Source organism: Microcaecilia unicolor, chromosome 9, assembly GCF_901765095.1.
Source record: "Microcaecilia unicolor chromosome 9, aMicUni1.1, whole genome shotgun sequence".
Classification (NCBI taxonomy): domain Eukaryota; kingdom Metazoa; phylum Chordata; class Amphibia; order Gymnophiona; family Siphonopidae; genus Microcaecilia; species Microcaecilia unicolor.
Genome location: NC_044039.1, coordinates 87027916 through 87044626, shown reverse-complemented (window position 1 = coordinate 87044626; position 16711 = coordinate 87027916). Strand labels below are relative to the sequence as shown.

Sequence of the window (16711 nt, the reverse complement as noted above, 5' to 3'; positions counted from 1 at the left end):
ACTTCCAGTGCTTTACACATCCAGACTATTAATGCACTCTAAACTTGCTAGATCAGAGTCCCAAAAAAGGCTCCCAAACTTTCAAAAGTCACTTCTATCAATCCACGGACATTCCCTCTGTTTGCAGCAGTTCATTCATTTGATTCCATGAATGCACCAATCCCGGAGGTTGGTCACTAATTCCTTTGCAATCTGTCTTTGTGACAAAATAACACTCGTGCTCCAGAGTATACAGTCAAGTCATACTCGTATCTATCAAGTTCACCCAGGGTGCTTACACAATCACTGCCTCAACATTTCCCCCAAATGTTCCCACAGTGCGCTACAAAAATAACTCCTCTTAAAAACAGAACACTGGATGCCTTCTGGCATACTAGATACCACTCATAACTCCCCTTAGTCTTAAGATTCTTCACTTTGGTATACCAGTCTTCCTATTCAGATATTTGATTTCGTACTTGCCATTCTGGGTTTTAAGATCTGTTCAGCAGAACCTTTTGGTTGTCTCCTCATCAGGTTTGTCTGAATGGATACAGTATGTCACTCTACATTAAGTGTTACTGGACTAATATTTTTGTTTAAAAAAATTTCTAGTTAGCTCATTGGAATAATATTCCAGGATATTTAAGGTTGGAACCAAAATCCAGACATGGTGGTGGTAGTATGGGGATGCTTTGTTGCCTCAGGATTGGGAAAACTTGTATTATTGAAGGAACCTTAAATTCAGCACTATATCAGAATAATCTTAAGAATATCTGGTTGTCTGTCTGTGAGCTGAAGTTGAAGTGTAATTGGGTTATGCAAGAAGACAATGATCCAAAGCACAAAAGCAACTCCAAATCTAAATGGCTGAAGAGAAAAAATATAAAATTTTTGTATTGGTCTAGTCAGTCCTGACTTGAACCCAGTAGAGATGCTATGGCAAGATATAAAACAAGCAGTTAAGGCACAAAAGCCTATGAATGTGTCTGAATTAAAACAGTTGTGCAGAGTGGGCTAAGGTTTTTCAACAGCAATATGAAAGATAGATGTCAAATTACAGGAAGCGTCTGGTTGCAGTTATTGCTGCGAAAAGTGGTGTGGGTAGTTACTTTTTTATACTGATATGATGGATAAACAATAAAGTAATAATTTTAAAACTGTGTTACGTGTTTACTTAGGTTCTTTTTGTCTGCTATTATGTTTATTTACAGATCAGAAACCATCAGTGTGAGACATATGCAATAATAAGGGCATTGGGTGTGTGTGTGGGGGGGTTATTTTCTCCTATCACTGTACATGTCTTCTAAGCACCTACTTTTTCCCCACTGTTGGAGACAGGAGGTTTTGATATTGGGATATTTTTATGCCATGTTCTTTCAAGTCTAAGGACAAGCCCAGAATCTGCTGACCCTGTTTCCTTTCTAATACATACCTTATTCTGTATAGCATGTGTTTCTTGTTCTCTTAAGAGTGGTGGCTAATGGTAATGCATTCTAATTTTTTTGTCCCTTTATTTGTTTTCAAACTATAGGTGGCCCATATCCGAGCAGAAAGGGATATATTAGTTGAAGCAGATGGTGCCTGGGTGGTAAAGATGTTTTACAGTTTTCAGGATAAGAGTAATCTTTACCTAATTATGGAGTTCCTACCTGGAGGTAAGGCAAAAACAGATGGATATAAATGATGTAATATAATTAAAGTTACCAGTGTTTGTAATTTGCTTTAGTGGTATAAAGTCTTTAGGTAAAGAAAAAAAAAATCATTGTTTAGGCAATTTTAGACCACAGTTCTATGGTTACATCTGTTCAGTTCAAACTATCACTCAGCAGTGAGTTTACAAGTAAGTCAGGTGTAAGGACACTAAAATATATAAAGTTGCTGTGTTGTGCCGAGCACATTTCATTTCTTCACCTGTCAATGTCATTTTGCTTATTTGGTCCACCTCAGGGCCACCGAGAGGGGGGGGGGGGCCAGGGTCTCCCTCTCTCTCCTGCTCCTGACGAGACCCGAGTGATTGTGTCCCTACAGGAGCAGGAGAGAGAAAACTCCAGTGCCACGGTCAGGCCCCACTTGGAGGCTGGGGAGGACCCGGAGGAGCACTTCCAGCTTCTGCCCAGCTGAGCGGCTGCTTTTCCTCTCAGGTACGCATGATAGGTTTTGAAACTGAGCATGCCCTGAGAGAAAAAGCAGCTGCAGGGGCAGGCAATTGGTAGAAAAGCAGCGCTGGAGGAAGACGTCTTCTGCTGGCGGGTTCTCGGGATCCCCACCAGCCAACAAGGTATTTCAATTGCAGCAGCAATCTGGGGGGATCTGAGGAGGGCGGCAGCCGCGATCCACCATGCCCTGGGCCTGCTTCAGTCTCTCGACGGCCCTGGTCCATCTACTCAACTGGAAGAAAAACTATGAACCTTAATTTGCAACAAACCTGGGATTTCTCCCTTTCTTCCCCCTCCCCTATTGTAGATCTGTCTCTGCTTACTTTAGTCCACTTTTTTGCAGCAAACAGCTTCAGCTAGAAACCACATACCAGCTTTTTCTGGAAGCTTGCAGTCATGGACTTGAAGGAGTAAATTTTAGAAACGTCAGCAGTGGCGTAGCCAGAAGGCAATTTTTGGGTTGGCCAACTGGTTGGATGGGTGGGCACTAGATTTGCCAACTTTATGAAAGAGAAAAAAAAATCAGTCACCTGATGCATCCATGCTCTGTCCCCACCCCACCCCACCCCACCCCATGCTCCACATCTACCTAACTCCCAAATACTTCAGTGAGGGTAGCAGTGCAGGCTTCAGTGACTAATTGAGAGCTAAGGGAAGTACAAGAGACTGCACTCCTCTTCAGCCCCCATTGAGCCACGGTCCTCCAACACACACATGATATTGAAGCCAAATACAGTCTGCATCCAGAGAACCTGGCCTTCCACTAACATGGATGCAGAGCAAGGACATTTCCCCATAAAACTCACTATATAAAGAAAGTTTGGTAATCTTAATAATAGACATATTATAAAGTAATTAAAAAAAAAAACTATAAACAAAAAGTCACTCAGAATCTAGAGAAAATCTACCATGCCAGCACTAACCTCCAAAACAAGGATCCTACCTATGAAAAGGTAGTGCCCTAAATTTTACAGTGGGGCCCTAAAATATCAATACTTCTTTCGAGAAAACTGAACAAGCCAAATTATTATAGAATTCTACATAGAAACTTCATGGTAACAGAGTACCCCGGGATCACACACACAGTGCACAAATGCCAAATACAAAATAAGTAACAAAAAATTCTATAAATATAAATTAAACTGAAACCCCAAGAAGCCGCACTTTGCATGTAGTATAACACTGGAGAAACAAGAAAGAAAGGCATTTCCTCCTGTGCAAAATATGAAGATAGCACATGATAGGGATGGTGTTTGTGGGGAGGTGCAACTAGGGAAGTTGTGCTTGGCTCTGTAGCCAGAGAGAGCCCTAAGCCTGCCAGAAGCTAAAGAAGGTGCAGCTTGGTAATGGGCTTTGGGGTCTTCTCCCAGATTTCTGCCCTGAGCCCCAGCCATGTCTAACACCAGCTCTGGCAAGATGTATGTGCCAAATTTGACATTCTCATCACAAAATAGAAAATAAAAAAACTATTTATTTATTGCATTTGTATCCCACATTTTCCCACCTCTTTGCAGACTCAATGTGGCTTACAATACATCATGAATGGTGGAAATATATTAGAAAATAGACATTTAGTGTAACAAAAGGATCTTGGGTAACATGATAATGATAAAACATAATAGTAGTATAACAAGTAGATATTGTAAGACAGTTCTGAATACATGTGGAGGAGTTGTGTATGTTCACATTTGTTGATCTTTGTGGTATGCTTTATTAAAGAGAGAGGTCTTCAGTAGTTTGCGGAAGTTCGTAAATCGTTTTTAAGTTGCGCGGCAATGCGTTCCATAACTGTGTGCTCAAGTAGGTAAAGTTTGATGCACGCATTAGTTTGTATTTGAGACCTTTGCAATTGGGGAAGTGCAGATTAAGGAATGTGCGGGATGATTTTTTAGCATTCCTGGGTGGTAAGTCTATCAGGTGTGACATGTAGGCTGGTGCATCTCCATGAATGATTTTGTGAACTTGGGAGCATAATTTGTTTTGTACCTTTTTGTTGTCTGGTCATTTTATTTTTCAAATCATATTGGTCTTGGTGTCTGGATTCTGCTTCCCGCTGTCTTTCCTGTCTGTTTGACATTTTTTCTCAGGCCATGTCCACCATCCATCTCCCATCTCTGTGTCCCTATATTTCCTTGTCCAGCATCTCCCCTGTGTTCATATCCCTGCGTCCATCATTCCTTGATGCACTCATGTACCCATACCCAGCATCTCCCTTCTGTGTTTCTATTCTCTCCCTTGTCTGGTATTTTACCTCTGTGTCCATTGTATGTCTCTTCCCATATCTCCCTCCCCCTAGTGTCCATTGTATCTCTCTTCCCATATCTCCCTCCCCCTAGTGTCCATTGTATCTCTCTTCCCATATCTCCCTCCCCCACCCGTCATTCATTCCTTTGTGCAAGCCCAATACAACATCTCACCTGTGTCCCTGTCCCCATGCTCCCACCCAATGCCCATCATCTCCCTTCTGTTACTCTATACCTCCCTAGGTCCCCTTTCTCCCCCCCCCCCCCCCCCCACACCAATCTGACCCTCTCCTCTTTGACCCCACCCTAACCAGTTCCTCTTCTCCTCTCTTCCCTCCCCCTTATGCATCTGGTTTATTTCTCCCACTGTGGGTTCAGCATTTGACCCCCTTTATCTCCTTGGTCCAGCATCCCTTTTCCTTCCCTCCCCTTCCCATAGTTTCAGCACCTCTCTCCCTTAGCTCCAGCCCCCCTTGCAGGTCCACATCTCTTCCCCTTCCCTCCAGCCCTCTCTGCCATATTCAGCACCTCTCCCCCTTCCCTCCCAGATATCCAGCACCTCTCCCTTTCCTTTCTTTACCTCACAGTTCCACATCTCTATCCCTTCCCTTCAGCACCTCCTTTCATGCCCAGTGCCTCTCTCCCTTCCCTCCAACCTCACGCCCACATGCATGCATGTCCAGCGCCTCTCTCCCCTCCCATATTTCCGGCACTGCCACTTCTGCATCTTCCCTACCCTTCCCCCATCCCTGCTGCGGCACTTACACTTCATGCTGTCATCGCCGCCTAGCAGGAACTCCATACAGGCCTGCGTGCTGCATCAAGGCCTTCTCTCTCTGCCATGTCCCGCCCAGCTTGTGTAAACAAGAAGTTGCATCAGTGGGTGAGACGCAGTAGAGGGAAGGCCCCGAAGCACGGTGCGGAGTTCCTGAACGGCGGCATGATAGCATTAGAAATGCAAGTGCCACCGTGGCAGGGGGAGGGTAAGAAAGATATGGAAGTGTCAGAACTGCGGGAGGGGAGAGAGGCACTGTGGACATGCGGAAGGTTAGAGGGAAGGGAGAGAGGGGATGTTGAATTTTCATTGGCTGGGGTGTAGTGCTTCTGGGTGGGTCTGATCCAAAACTGGGTGCTGCTTGCAGTAATGATCAGTGTTATCAAATGTGCCTTCACTGGATGGAAGAAACTAAAAAAAAAAAAAGCAAACCTACTTATAATATCTAATTTTAAAAAGCTACAATCAAAAGTTGTTGCCAAGGTCATAGGTTTACATGAGGCATAGACATTATTTAGCACTCCAAAATCTTTGTGCATGGTTGATGGTGCAGAGATGAAGGATTTAGATTGGTTAGGAACTCAGCAATATTCTGGGAAAGGGGGAACCAATTCCGAAAGAATGGACTCCACCTTAACCAGGATGGAACCAGGCTGCTGGCACTAACATTTAAAAAGGAGATACAGCGGCTTTTAAACTTGAATTGGGGGGGGGGGGGGAACAGACATTTGTTCAGGAGCGCATGGTTCGGTGTGGAGTATCCTTGAAGGATACTATTGAAACAAGATCTTTAGGGAATCCCAATAGAGAGATTTCAATAATGGTGAAAGAAAGCCAGGAGTGTTTAAGGGGAGAGTAGAGTAAAGGATGCAAATTATCTCCTTCAACTTCTAAAAAGCTTGTAGATGCAAAGAAAAAAACACAATTGGAAGTGTCTGTATACAAATGCTGGAAGCCTAAAAATAAGATGGGAAAGTTAGAGTATATAGCACTAAATGCAGAGGTAGATATAATAGGCATTTCGGAGACCTGGCGGAAGGAGGACAATCAGCGGAACACTGTTAACAGGGTACAAATTATATCTCAATGAGAGAGTGGATCAAATTGGAGGGGGGAGGGGTTGGACTATATGTTAAAGAGGGAATTGAGTCAAACAAACATTCTACACAATGTGGAATCCTTATGGATAAAATTTCCATGTGTGAAGGGAAGGAGTATACAGGTAGGAATGTACTATGGTCCGCCAGGACAGAATCAACAGACAGACGAAGAAGTGTTTACAGAAATTAAGAAACCTGGCGCAACCATATAATAATGGGTGATTTCAATTACCCTGAACCACAAAAAGGAATAGTAGAATAATATCACCGTTTGCAACAAAATTCTACTTTAATGTAACCCAGTATTGGAGGTGTACACTCACTAGTATTCATGAAACGTGGAGACTACGTGGGACAGACATCTAGGATGTTAAAAACGAGGTTGATTGAACATAGATACTGTATACAAGCTAAGAAAACGTATGAGCCTTTGGTTTCTCATTGCCTTTTGAAACAGCATGATTTTGACGATTTGCAATGTGCGGTTCTGGAGCAGATTTGGGTGTCAGAACACAGAGGAGATGTGCGGAGAATATTAAGACAGAACAAAGATGGATATATGTGTTGCAAACCGTAATCCCTAAGGGATTGAATATTTCAATCGAGTGGAAAGCCTTTTTGTGACTTGACCTTCTTTCAATAAAGTTTTGCTGTGCATGACGTCGTCATGATATACGTCAAGGAAGAAAGAAATGACGTGTATATATAGGAGGGAAGTCAGCCTGGTTTGTGGGACGCCAAGTTGAGGCAGTTGGTGCGGTGAAGTTGAGACATATTGGATGCAGCTGTCTATGGTGGTGTTTAGCCCTTGAAACAGCCCTATAGTGGCGAAACAGGGTTCCCCTGTTGGGCTTTGCATCGTATGCTGTAGAGGACAGTGGATGACAGCGTGGATTGACAGCAGCAACAGCATTCAAGTTAAGTACAAATTGGTTCACCGGATGTGTAAAGTTTAAATAAGCCTCTACCATATAGTATTGTGGAAGGTGTATGTGCATGTATTGCATGAATAAGAAGAGTGGAGTTTTTGTTTTGTGAAGACTAGTGATTGAAGAAGAGGAGTACTCTAAAATTGAAGGGTTGTCCTTACATAATGAGTACTCTTTATGGTTTCGGAAGTCTTTTTTTTCTCCACGTTTCATGAATACTAGTGAGTGTACACCTCCAATACTGGGTTACATTAAAGTAGAATTTTGTTGCAAACGGTGATTTCAATTACCCCAATATTGACTAGATAAATGTTCCATTAGGGATCGCTAGGGAGTTAAAATTCCTAGATGTAGTAAGTAACTGCTTCTTGGAGCAACTGGTCCAGGAACCAACAAGAGGGGGAGCTATTTTAGATCTAGTCTTTAGTGGAGTACATGGCATAGTACGAGAGGAAACGGTGTTGGGTCTGCTGGGAAAAGAGACTGCTGAGGGGGGATATGATTGAGGTCCATAAAATCCTGAGTGGTGTAGAACAGGTAGAAGTGAATCGATTTTTCATTCTTTAAAAAAGTACAAAGACCAGGGGACATTCAATGACATTACATGGAAATACTTTTAAAACAAATAGGAGGAAATATTTTTCAGTCAAAGAATAGTTAAGCTCTGGAACTCGCTGTCGTAGTGTGTGGTAACAGCGGTTAAAGTATCTGGATTTTAAAAAGGTTTGGACAAGTTCCTGGAGGAAAAGTCTGTAGTCTTTTTTTTTTTTTTTAATTTGAGGGACATGGGGGGAAACTGCTGCTTGCCCCGGGATTGGTAGCATGGAATGTTGCTTCTAATTGGGTTTCTGCCAGGTACGTGTGACCTGGATTGGCCTTCTGGAAGCAGGATACTGGCTAGCTGGACCATTGGTCTGACCCAGTATGGTATTATGTTCTTATGAAAAATGAGGAGATGGTTTAAAAGGATTGGCTGCAAAGGTTTTTGGTTTCTTTTTTGTTACATTTGTACCCCGCACTTTCCCACTCATGGCAGGCTCAATGCGGCTTACATGGGGCAATGGAGGGTTAAATGACTTGCCCAGAGTCACAAGGAGCTGCCTGTGCCTGAAGTGGGAATCAAACTCAGTTCCTCAGTTCCCCAGGACCAAAGTCCACCACCCTAACCACTAGGCCACTCCTCCACTTTAAACAGGCATGGGCATTGTTTAAAAATACCATCTTGGAAGCCCAGACCATAACTCTGCACAATGTAATCCATAGCCAAGTTGTAACAAATTGTATTTTCATTATTCATATCATATTGTAAGCCACACTGAGCCCGCAAAAATGTGGGATACAAATGCAATAAATAAATAAATGTATTCTACGTGTTTACAAAGGTGGAAAGAAGAGCAAATAGCCAGCACGGTTAAAAGTTGAAGTGAAAGAGGCTATTAGAGCCAAAAGAACATCCTTCAAAGAATGGGAAAAAGTACCTGAATGAAAAAAGTAAGAAGCAACAGAAGCGCTGGCAAGTTAGCTGCAAAGCATTGATAAAGAAATCTAAAAGAGAATGTGAAGAGAAACTTGCTGTAGAAGCAGATACTCCGGTAACATTTTCAGGTACATCAAAAGCAGAAAGCCTGCGAGGGCATCCATGGGACCATTGGCATAAAGGGGCACTCGGGGAAGACAAGGCCATAACAGAGAGACTGAATGAATTCTTTGCTTCGTACTTTACAGAAGAAGATGTTGAAATGGTTTTCAAAGGTGACTTTGTGGAGGAACTCAAAGAAATCACGGTGAACCTGGAAGATGTATGGAGACAAATTGACAAATAATAAATCACCTGGACTGGATGACATGCACCTAGGTTTCTGAAAGAACTCAAATATGAAATTGCTGATCTACTGTTGGTGATCTGTAACCTGTCATTAAAATCATCCGTAGTACCTGGAGGGTAGCCAATGTAAAACCGATTTAAAAAAAACAAAAAGTTCCATGGGTGATGGAGTTTTTTTTGCCAGTTCTAGTCAAATGGCTCTAAGTGGCTGAAGTAATAATACTGATGGATTTGTATGTTATGCTATTTATCATTTTGTAAACTGCATTGGACCCTCTTTCTGGGTATATAGTAGTCAATAAGAATCCCATTGACTTGGAATAGTGGGCACTTGGGCATGTAGTAGATAATTGAAATGCTATGTGTAGACATAGGCTTTTTTTTTATTGCACTTCATTCTCCATGATGGGAACTTTTAACATGATCTCTGTTCTTCCAACATACTGGGTGGATCCATTCTAGCCAAATAAGAGGATAATATAACCCAGCAAAAATGGCATGAATAATCCTGTTAATTTCCTTATCCAGTCGCACCGTGTGCCTCCATTCATCCCGCAGTTGCAGTATTCTAAGGTCCTTCCTATTTCTAGCTAAATTCACCAGTAGTCATCCTGTATTTGCGTGCTTATGTAACTAATATGTAGCATAATTAAGCTGTGGAATCTGTTGCTGGAGGATGTTGTCAAGGTAGCCTGCAAAGTGGGATTCAGAGGAGGTTTAGAGAAGATCCTTGAGGAAAAGTCTATAAAATAATTATTAGATAGAATTAGGAGAGCCATCACTTATCCCTGGAAATAAACTATGAGAAATAGATCTACTTTTTGGGATCTCCAGATAATTATGACCAGAATGACTGTGGTCTAAGAGAGGATGCTGGACTCTGTGAACCTTGCCCTGGCTTGGCATGACTTTTGTTGTGTTCTGATATAAGCTGTTATTTATGGCATCTAGAAACCTTTGTAGCTTATCCTGATGAGATGTTTGGTATTGTAACTCTCTAGTCCTTTTTTAGACTTCTGGTTTTTGCATACAGGTGATTCAAAATTTGTTTTTGTTTTGTATTCACATCTGTCTAGCAGTTGATAGGGGTAAATTAGAATCATTTTGTCTGTCAGCTCAGTTTTAAAATACACTTCTACTACTTCATCTTCTGTTAACCTCTGCTGTTTAAAATGTTCTTTCTTGTTTTTAAATGCTAATGCCAGCACCCTTATTCCAACCTGGTTGAGCCCATCCTTTTCTGAATAGGACAGTCCTCCCTTTCCTACAAATGTTACCCAGTTGCTAAAAAGTCTAAAGCTGCCTTCTGCACATAATCATATCATTCATGTATTGAGACTCTGGAGTTCAGCCAGAATCTAGGATCAAGCACATGGAATGAGAAGTATTTCTATATAAGTACATAAGTATTGCCATACTGGGAAAGACCAAAGGTCCATCAAGCCCAGCATCCTGTTTCCAACAGTGGTCAATCCAGGTCACAAATACCTGGCAAGATCCCAAAAAAGTGCAAAACATTCTATACTGCTTATCCCAGAAATAGTGGATTTTCCCCATTTAATAATGGTGTATGGACTTCTTCTTTAGGAAGCCATCCAAACCTTTTTTAAACTCCGCTAAGCTAACCACCTTTACCACATTCTCTGGCAACGAATTCCAGAGTTTAATTACACATTGAGTGAAGAAAAAATTTCTCTGATTCGTTTTAAATTTACTACATTGTAGCTTCATCGCATGCCTCCTAGTCCTAGTATTTTTGGAAAGCATAAACAGACGCTTCACATCTACCCGTTCAACTCCACTCATTATTTTATAGACCTCTATCATATCTCCCCTCAGCCGCCTTTTCTCCAAGCTGAAGAGCCCTAGCTGCTTTAGCCTTTCCTCATAGGGAAGTCGTTCCATCCCCTTTATCATTTTCTATATCTTTTTTGAGATACGGCGACCAGAATTGAACACAATATTTGAGGTGCAGTCGCACCATGGTGCAATACAAAGGTATTATAACACCCTCATTTTTGTTTTCCATTCCTTTCCTAATAATACCTAACATTCTATTTGTTTCTTAGCCGCAGCAGCATACTGAGCAGAAAGTTTGGGATTTGTTTCCTAACTAGAAGCTTAAATTTGGTTTCCAAAACCTTCCTCCCACACCCTTCTGAGTCAGTCACACCTACATGCACCATAATAGCCAGGTCCTCTACAGTAGTCCCTAAATTCTTACGTAGCTGAGATGTGAGGGCTGCCACCTTCTCACCAACCAAAACGGCAGACCAGATCAATGAAGAGCAAATCATGTTCCTCCACAGTGAAAGCATCAAAGTTATTAGTTACTTAGAAAATCAGGGATTTGTCATATACTATCCAAAATCCAGTCTGAGCCCTTGCAAAAGTTTTCACAGCTTTTGTATGGGGTTTTTATTTTCACGTTTTTTTCCCCCTTGTTTTGCTGTCCAAAAATTGCAGTTCAGTCTACACAATGCACTCTGCACTTCTAATGTGAAAGAACAATTATAAAAATGTTCAAGAAATGATTAAGAACAAAAAAAAAATCAAAAAGATTACTTGTTTTCCCACTCCTGAATTGAATACTTGATGGAAATCCCTCCTGCAGCAATATCAGCCATGAGCACTTCAGAATAAGTGTCTTCTTACTTTGCATAGTGGGATGGTTCAGTTTCTTCTCACTCCAGGCACAATGGTACTCATTTTTGAAGCAGATGTCTCTAAAATGACCAAAAAAAGTCCACCTGCCGAAAGTGTCCAAATTGAGATTTTCAGAAGACAGAATGTAGACATTTTACACTACGGTTTGTCCAAATAGCAAGGGGGCATGTTGGAAGTGTGTTTTGGGTGGGACTAGGACAAGCCCAAAATTAGGACATTGTTCAGTGATAATGGAGTCAGAAGAAATGTCCAAGGCAAAAAAGGATGTTTTTATCTAGACCGGTTTCAATCATGTCCAGGCTCCCGAGCCCTGATTAAGCAACTGACCACTGGAGGGATGAAGGCATAACTCTTCCATCCTCCCAATGGTTACTGATCCTCTTCCACACCCATAAGAAGTTAGTGACAGTGAATACCAGACTCTGACAACTTCAGGTATTATGACTATTCCTAATAGAGCAGCAAGCAAGTGTAAGGAGTAGCCTAGTGGACTTTTAAACAGTGGGACCCAGGTTTAACTTCCACTTTATTTTATTTCTGTGCAAATATGTGCACCCTCCGGGAACATAGGAATATTTACTGTACCTGAATTTATAAGACACCTGCAAGCGTGATGGCTGTTGTAGTGGTGTACCTTTGGGTTTAGTAGGTTTTACTCTGTTACTGGAGGGAGGGTTCACAATAACATACAAAGGAAATAAGTTGGGATTTGTACTTGTGTCCCGTTGTTTAAAGTCCACTGCATTGACCACTAGGCTGCCCCTCTGCTTTGCACAGACATCTGTGTGGCTATTTTTGTATAGATGATGCCAAATGTTTTTGTACCTGCATTTTTTGGCGTTCATATTTTGGATGATTCATTTTGGGAAAATGGCTGTTCATTTTGGCACGTCATATTTTTGAACAGGAAATCATGACATTTTTTCTGTTTGAAAATGACTGTGAGACGGGTGGTTTTTTGGACATTATGAGCAGGATGTCCCAATTCTGACTTGGACATTCTTTCGAAAATGCCCTCCACATCTTAAGCTCTTTTAGACTGATGGGATTATGTGTGGACTAGTCTAGTCTTGCTGCAGATTTTTTATTGGATTCAGGTCTGGACTTTGACTTGGCCTCTTGAGGACCATTGTTACTTTTGCTTTGTTCTTGGGTCATTGTCTTGCTGAAAGTCTAACCTTCATCCAGTGCCAGGTCTAGGCAATCCCAGTGGCAGACTGGAAAAGTTTTCCTCCAGGATCTGTCTGCAGTTTTTACCATCCATTTTTCCTTTGATCTTCATTTTAAAATTATGAACCTGACAGTGCCCCAAGGGATATTCAAACACATTGAATTTTTCTGAGAGGCTTCCCCCAATCTGAACCTTTGAATAACCATACTCAAATTCTTTTTACATTTCTGTTTGGCATGTTTAGACCATGCATCAAGTTCATATAACAGAAACAGTCTGGTTCTTTATCCGGGAGTATTCAGATCAGCCCAACTACTGTGATTGGAGACAGATAGACTTGTTTAACTTATGGGCCTTGTTAAGGAAACTCTTGAAACAGAGGTAATTTGGACTTGGTGTGTGACAAAGGATGTGAAGACATTGGTTTCTTATTCTGAATTATTTTTATAATCGTTCTTTCACTTTGAAAAGGTAGAGTGTGTTGTAGATAATGAAATTAACTGCTACTTCCATATCATCAAGCTGATCAATCCATAGACTGGTGGGTTGTGTCCATCTACCAGCAGGTGGAGATAGAGAGCAAACTTTTGCCTCCCTATATGTGGTCATGTGCTGCCGGAAACTCCTCAGTATGTTCTCTATCTCAGCAGGTGGTGGTCACACACAGCAGCAGCTCTGGCTAGGCCTCCAAGCCTAATCCTTAGGTTTTGTTGAGGCCTGGGGTTGAGGGCTCTTTTGAGCAAGTGCAAACCTGGTGGTGCCAGGTCCCTCCTTTTCTCCCCCCTCCCGCTGGCTCCGTTTAAAAAAAAAAAAAAAAAAATTTTTAAACGTCTTTAAAGGCGTTTAATTCGACGTTTCTTTAAACGTTCATTGCAGCTACTCACTGGGACACCAGTTCGTTACAGCTCGGAGCGGCAAGCAGGTAATTTTACCTTTTTATAGCGGGCAGGGGGTTCCCCGATTCTTCTCCTCGTGGCAATGGCGTCGGAGGGCGAGGGCGCAAAGGGTCGCTCCCCGGATCGCTGGAGCGCTTCTAGAGGGGATGCGGGGGTTTTACAACCTGATTCGCCCTTGATGGGTGATAGTTTAGTGACCGATGAATGTCCCGGTCGTTCCTCCGGCGTGGCGGTTTTTTCCCGCCATAAACGCCCATCCCCCGCTCCTCGCCTCCGCCATCTTGGCCGGCCACGCGGCTCGGACGGCTTCTTCGGGGCCGCCCTTGAGGTTGGAGACATTAATGCCATGAACGCCCTTAATTTGGGCGACGGCACAAAAGCGGCTAAAGTTAAGCGCCGTTCTTCCCGCGCGGCTCCTTCACGGAGTTTCGCGACGGACGCCATTTTGGATGCGCAGCATGTCTCTCCCCTGCTATTGCGAGCGCCGGTTGAGAGTGCGTCTAGGGCTGTTGCCCAGGCTGCGGAAGTGCACAGTCTGGGGGGTTTCTCCCCCGAGTTTGTTTTGCTGCTGCATCAGGCTTTCCTCATGCAAAACGCTGCCCCTGCTCCCTCTTCGGATAAAGAGGTTGAGGTTCCCAGAGGTAAACGCCCTCGGGTTGATTTCCAGGCCTTGGAGGACTTTTGTCTCCTCCGATGTAGATGAGGGCAGCGTGTCTGAGGTCTCCCAACGATCCTTTGCGGATTCCTTGGAGGAGATAGATCCCCGCTCGGATGGAGCGGATGACCCCTCTGCAGCGCGGCTTTTTAGCCCAGAGGATTTGCCCAACCTGTTGTTACAGGCCATGGACACTTTGAAGATTTCCTCTCCGGAGGACGTCTCTCCCTCAGCCCCTGTTGGCTCTGCCATTATGCTGGGGACGAAGCGCCCGCCTAGAACCTTCCACGTGCATGATGCCATGCACACCTTAATTGCGGCTCAATGGGATGTCCCGGAAACGAGCCTTAAAGTGGCTAGGGCTATGTCCCGCCTCTATCCTTTGGCTGTGAGTGAACGTGAGGCCTATCTGTGGCCTACCGTGGATTCTTTAATCACTGCGGTGACTAAGAAAACGGCGTTGCCGGTGGAAGGTGGCACGGCCCTAAAGGACGCCCAAGACAGAAGATTGGAGGCGGTCTTAAGGTCGTCCTTTGAGGCAGCTGCTTTGTTTGCAGGCCTCAGTTTGCGGCTCCTATGTGGCCAGGGCGTGCCGGACTATGGTGCAGCGGGCTTCCCCCTCGGATCATTCCTTGAGGGCTGATTGGCCGGCCCTGGAATCGGGCTTAGCCTATTTGGCAGACTTGCTGTATGATGTCTGGAGAGCCTCAGCTAAAGGCATGGCTCAGACAGTCTCTGCGCGGCGGTGGCTTTGGCTGAAACATTGGTCTGCTGACCACGCCTCTAAATCCCGCCTGGCTAGATTGCCTTTTAAAGGCAAGCTGCTCTTTGGGGTCGAGCTGGACAAAATCGTGACCGATCTCGGCACGTCTAAGGGCAAGAAATTACCAGAGGTCAGGGCTCGGGTTAGTACTCGTCCCGATACCTCCAGAGGACGGTTGCAGGAAGCCCATCGGTACCGCCCGGGCAAGTCGGGTTCCTCTGCCCCCTCTTCCTTCAAGAGGAATTTCTCCCCCAAGCAGCATTCCTTTCGCAGAGACCGCCGTCCCGGAGGTGCTCCCTCCGGTCCTCCCCCAGGGTCTCGTACCCAATGACGGGGCCTTGGTCCACGCCCCAGTGCAGATTGGAGGACGGCTGTCCTCGTTTCTGGGCGAGTGGACCACTATAACTTCAGACGCGTGGGTGCTGGAAGTCATCAGAGACGGCTACAAGCTAGAGTTCTGCCAACCCTTAAGAGACGGGTTTGTACTCTCTCCCTGCAAGTCTCCGGTCAAGCTGTGGTAGTGCAGCAGACCTTGGACAACCTGATCCGCCTGGGTGCGGTCGTTCCGGTGCCAAAAAATCAGATTGGCAAGGGACGTTACTCCATTTACTTTGTGGTTCCAAAGAAAGGAGGTTCTGTCCGGCCTATCCTCGACCTCAAAGGGGTCAATCGGGCCTGGAAAGTGAGGCACTTTCGCATGGAGACTCTCCGCTCTGTTATAGCGGCAGGGAAGGCAGGAGAGGTCTTGGCTTCCTTGGACATCAAGGAAGCGTACCTGCATATTCCCATCTGGCCTCCTCTCCAAAGCTTTCTGCGTTTTACAGTCCTGAGACGACACTTCCAGTTCAGAGCCCTCCCTTTCGGGTTGGCTACTGCTCCGCGGACCTTTTCCAAAGTAATGGGGGTCATAGCGGCCTTCCTGCTAAAGGAAGGAGTACAAGTCCATCCTTATCTGGACGACTGGTTGATCCGAGCCCCCTCTTATGCAGAGTGCGGCAAAGCTATGGACCGGGTAGTTGCTCTTTTGAGCTCCCTGGGATGGATCATCAACTGGAAGAAGAGCCAGCTGCGCCCGACTCAGTCCCTGGTGTATCTGGGAGTTCGATTCGACACCCAAGTGGGCAGAGTGTTCCTGCCAGACAATCGGATTGTCAAGCTTCAGGCTCAGGTGGACTAGTTCCTAGTAGCCTCTCCTATTCGGGCTTGGGACTATGTGCAGCTGTTGGGCTCTATGACGGCCACGATGGAAGTAGTACCCTGGGCCAGGGCTCATATGAGACCACTACAGATATCTCTGCTGCTGCGCTGGACTCCGATGTCGGAGGATTATGCTGTGCGCCTTCCCGTGGACCCAGCAGTGCGCAAGGCGCTGAGCTGGTGGACGCAGACAGACAAGTTGTCTGCAGGATTGCCTCTGGTGACCCCGGAGTGGATTGTCGTCACGACAGACGCCTCTTTGATGGGCTGGGGAGCCCACTGCTTGGGAAGGACAGCGCAGGGGCTCTAGTCTCCTGCAGAGGCAAGTGGTCTATCAACCTCCTGGAACTCA

General features: G+C 44.5%; 1 protein-coding gene across 4 annotated transcripts in view; it reads left to right on the top strand.

Annotated features, from left to right (window-relative positions):
* Positions 1-16711, top strand: part of STK38L (serine/threonine kinase 38 like) — a 228088-nt gene that overhangs the window by 117444 nt on the left and 93933 nt on the right. For all 4 annotated transcript variants that reach the window (XM_030214536.1, XM_030214537.1, XM_030214538.1 and 1 more), the window contains exon 6: positions 1514-1637. In XM_030214536.1, the coding sequence (XP_030070396.1) occupies positions 1514-1637 (124 nt within the window). The remainder of the gene's footprint in view (positions 1-1513; positions 1638-16711) is intronic.